Genomic DNA, 4,143 nt, shown 5'->3' on the forward strand with positions numbered 1-4,143 from the left:
TAACTGACACTACTAACTCTGCTATAAATTAAAAAGACTAACTTTGAATATCTCAAGGCATGTTCATCAAGGGTTGTCAATTCTCATCAAAACATAGCAGTGACAGTGTTATTGTATAATGTGAACAAAATTTTACAGAAAAGAAAGGAGTACTTGTGCCTTAGAAGCAGAGGCTGGGGAAGCGAAGGGGATACAAGGACAGGATGAAGATCACTCATTTGGGTTCAAAGACATGACAAGCAGTGCCCCTACCCCTCGGGAGCTGAATTTATCATTATGCCAAAAGGGAAGGATATCAGAGAGAAGGTCATCCCAAAAGTTTTAAGTAAACAAAAGAAAAAGGAAAAGAAAGAAAATGGACCTGGTGTGTAAGGGGCTGGAGATTGTTTGTCCATGCAGGTAGAAACAAGAAGAATCACTCCAGTTTAGAATCTGTACCATTACGGTGAAAAAAAGGAATTTTCCAACAGCTCCCATAAGTGTCTTCAGATTTATTGAAATAATCACTTCTAAGATATATGAGGGTGGCTTTGCACAAGGTATTTGAAAGCAGTCTTTCTCTAAGATTCCCAAATGTGCAATTCAAGAAAATAAGAGCTGTATTTATCCCCATAAAACACTAAACATTGTCAATCACGAGTAGCTATCACATAGAAACAAAGCAGTAGATGCAACAAGTATTACCTTACCTGTCCCTGCTAAAGAATGGGACTTCTACATCAAGGTCAGCAACATCCCGAGGCAGTTGCTATCCACTCAGATAAGGTTCTTCTAATCTCATTTTCACATAAAGTTGGTACCATTCAGGGAAGATAAATGACAAGGTGAAATAAAGGTCAAAATTTGAGCTATTCATTATAAAGAAAGCATTTTGATATTGCCAAGTAACCTGATATGCTGATACAGACAAATACAAATTGTTTTTTACAAAATCCGATACATGATGAACTACTTTAGTATCTTCCTTTAAATTCAGTGCAAAACATTGCCAGTAGCGTATAGGGGCTTCATTAACTTGTTCTCACTGGATTTACGGCTCCTAGAACTTCTCAACGGCATCAAATAGAATGGCAACGTACCATTATCAAAGTCATTTGAAGAGCATTTGACACTCTTGTTCCTCTCCAGCACAAATGCACCCCTGCCAAAGTTTGTAGACGCAGCACTTTCAGCAATTTTCTTCTTACTGCGATTTAGTTCAGTCATATCCAACGAACTCCTAGGCTGATCAAAAGTGCTACTGCAGGAATTCCTAGCAGGAACGTAAGAGCTGCTGCAGGATTTTCTAGCCCCAATTATGCTGCTGCTGCGCGTAAGCCTCCACTGAGCAGCCTCTTTTACATTATCATAACCCTTGTCCACTTGCTTCTTACTAATATCAGTGACTGAACTGAAGGTTTCTCCTTCTTCTTTACGGGTTTCTTGCTTGTTATTGACCTTATGCTTGTTACCAAAGAGATTGAACACCTCTCGCCACCGAGTAGACTTCTTAAACCCCTTATTGGTACCACAACTTTCAGCAACAATTCCGTTCTTGGAAAATGACTCAAACTTGGCCAAATGCTCATTGTTGATAGAATTCAAGTGCCAATCTTTCAACTCCCTCTCAGTAAAAACCAACTTGACATGAGCAGGAGATGAATTCGCCATACACTTGCCTTCATTAACCTCCAAATCCATCGTCCTCTTGCCAAAACTCCTAACAGAACTCGACCTATCAAAACTACTTCCTCCCCGTTGTGATGACGAAGAATCCGAATTGGACTGCCCTGATCCACCTGAAGAACTACTCTCATCTTCCACTATAGCCTGCATTTGCCCATCAAGTGATGATCTATGCTTATCAAACCCATTTCCAGTCCCTCCAAAAAGCACATTTTCAACAACTGATAACATTGGTGTCAACCTAGGAATAGTCCTAGCTACCATATATCCATCCCAAGAAGCTCTAGGCTCATCAATTGAAATCCTCGGCCCTTCCAATTGTCCTGCATCCACTGAAAATCGAGGTTCTATATCACAAGATCTCCTCCCAATAGTACATTCACCAATCTCAGACCCATTATCCTTTAATTTATAACCTATCAACTTGCCATTTCTGCTACTATTAAGCTTCTTTTCCCTCTGTTTCTGCCTCCATTTTTGCAATTTCTTGCTAAAGACTGAAGCTTTTTCCCTAAAATTCCCCGCAATGTCTTTAAGATCCCTTGATTTGTGATTTTTAGCGTGAAACTCGAGATCTATGAACTCTTTCATTGTCTTCAGCTCTCCATCTTCAGTATCTTCTTCTATATCAGCTCGAACCCTAAGTTCTTCTCTGTTTTTATGCTCAACTATTGACTTACAAACATTATCAGACAAATTCGTTAATCCCAGGTTCTTCGATTCAACATTGAAACTAGCATGCGACCCACCCGCCACGTCATCAACTCCGAATAGATTTTCAAGGGTGTTCCGGGACGACCTATCGTCGCAAGATCTCCGACGTGGCTCCGAGTAGCTACTAGAACCTTCACACCTGGCAGTAGAAACAGACCTACAACGCCGGAGATCGGGAGAATACAATCCGGGTTCGGGTTCTGGTCCAGTATTAGCATCTGGGTTTTCGAGAGAATGCAAGAATGTAGGAATAATAGAAGTTTCCGGGTCAAGACCGGAGAGGCGTTCACGCAAGCATGCGGCGCAGATGCCGGTGACCGGCTCCGATGGGTGGCGGTAACAAGCGGAGAGACGGCGGGTTCGGATACGGGTCCGGTTTTGGGAAGCGGTGCGAGTCATTGGAATGCGAGTGGGACAGCATACGATGGGCTCATTTATGAATAATAGGAGGAATTGGGTTTTTTCTTCCGACAAGATGTACAGAAAATTTTCAGAGCACAAAGGATCCAAAGAGAAGTAGGCAAAGAACCCTTCATAAACCCTTTATTGTCATTTGTCCCCCACACTTTTACAACTTTATTTTAAAATTATTTCCAAGTACTAATTAAATAGTGGGGAAGCATAGGGGTATGTACTATGTAACAATTAATTTTCATTCAGGTAGCAGTTAACGTTTAGTGTGACATTTTTATTTTTCAAGATGCCATGATTCCCAAAAGTGCATACATTAGATTCAGATCTTACTTTAATATAATTAAAGTCTTGGTTCCACCAGGCCAAGAGATAAAAGGGAAGAAGGTCAATGTTAATGTATAGGCACTATAGACTAGCAGAAAGACCCTCGTGGAGGAAAGTATGTTCGTGGTGAAATGGATGAGATTCTTTCGTATTTAATTAAAAATTTAAGTTTAAATTTGAAAACTTTAGATGTAAATATTTAAATATATATTTTAATCGTTTCAAACTAAATAGTTGATAATATATACATTATATTGTGTATATATGTGTATTGTATAAATATAATATAAATATTTATACACTTTTTGGCTAACAAATACAATTAGTTTCGGACGGCCGACTAATTTTGCATTGAGCCCAAATATTTATCATTTTAATAGACTCTAACTAGCCCCAAAATTGGTATTTGAACTAGTCTGAAGCCATTTTCTCCTTAACGGTATTTGAAAAGGCGCGAGCGCAAAGCGAGACGTTTTCCCTGCTATGAGGCGAGACATAAGCCTCGAGGTACTAGGCATAAGCCATATGGATCTTTAATACTTAACATATTAAAAAATTAATATAAGAAAAATAAATATTTAGACAAAGTAAAACTACATAGAAATTAGAAATTCAAGAAATTATAGCATAAGTAATAGTATATAGAACTACTGCATCTTAAACCACTAATTTGATCAGCAATTGACTTAAACACTAATAAAAAAATACTTCAAAAAAGAAAAATTAATTACGCTTTAAAAAAAATATAAACTAACTTGAAAGAGCAAAATAACTTGAAATTAAAGAAAAGCAAAGAAGAAACCTACCATCAGAAGCATTGAACTAAAGTAAATCATGATTACCACCGAAGGATGTGGTGCAGTGGATGAGATTGCTCCTCCCTTAACCAGAGGTCTCGAGTTCGAGCCCTGGGTATGGAAAAATCCTTGGTGGGGAGCGCTTCCCCCCGAATGGGGCCCTATGCGGCGCGAATCCGGATATAGTCGGGCTCCAATGCGAGTACCGGACACCGGGTGGGAAACCAAA

General features: G+C 39.2%; 1 protein-coding gene across 1 annotated transcript; it reads right to left on the bottom strand.

Moving 5' to 3' along the window:
• LOC109228082 (UPF0503 protein At3g09070, chloroplastic-like) lies at positions 973–2,778 on the bottom strand. The gene has a single exon (XM_019393262.1). It carries the CDS (start codon positions 2,776–2,778, stop codon positions 973–975), a length of 1,806 nt encoding a protein of 601 aa, XP_019248807.1.

Source organism: Nicotiana attenuata, chromosome 6 (assembly GCF_001879085.1).
Source record: "Nicotiana attenuata strain UT chromosome 6, NIATTr2, whole genome shotgun sequence".
Lineage (NCBI taxonomy): Eukaryota > Viridiplantae > Streptophyta > Magnoliopsida > Solanales > Solanaceae > Nicotiana > Nicotiana attenuata.

What these genes read in the sequence shown, in the direction of transcription:
- LOC109228082 (XM_019393262.1), bottom strand. Translation starts at nt 2,778, where the DNA reads ATGACTCGCACCGCTTCCCAAAACCGGACCCGTATCCGAACCCGCCGT.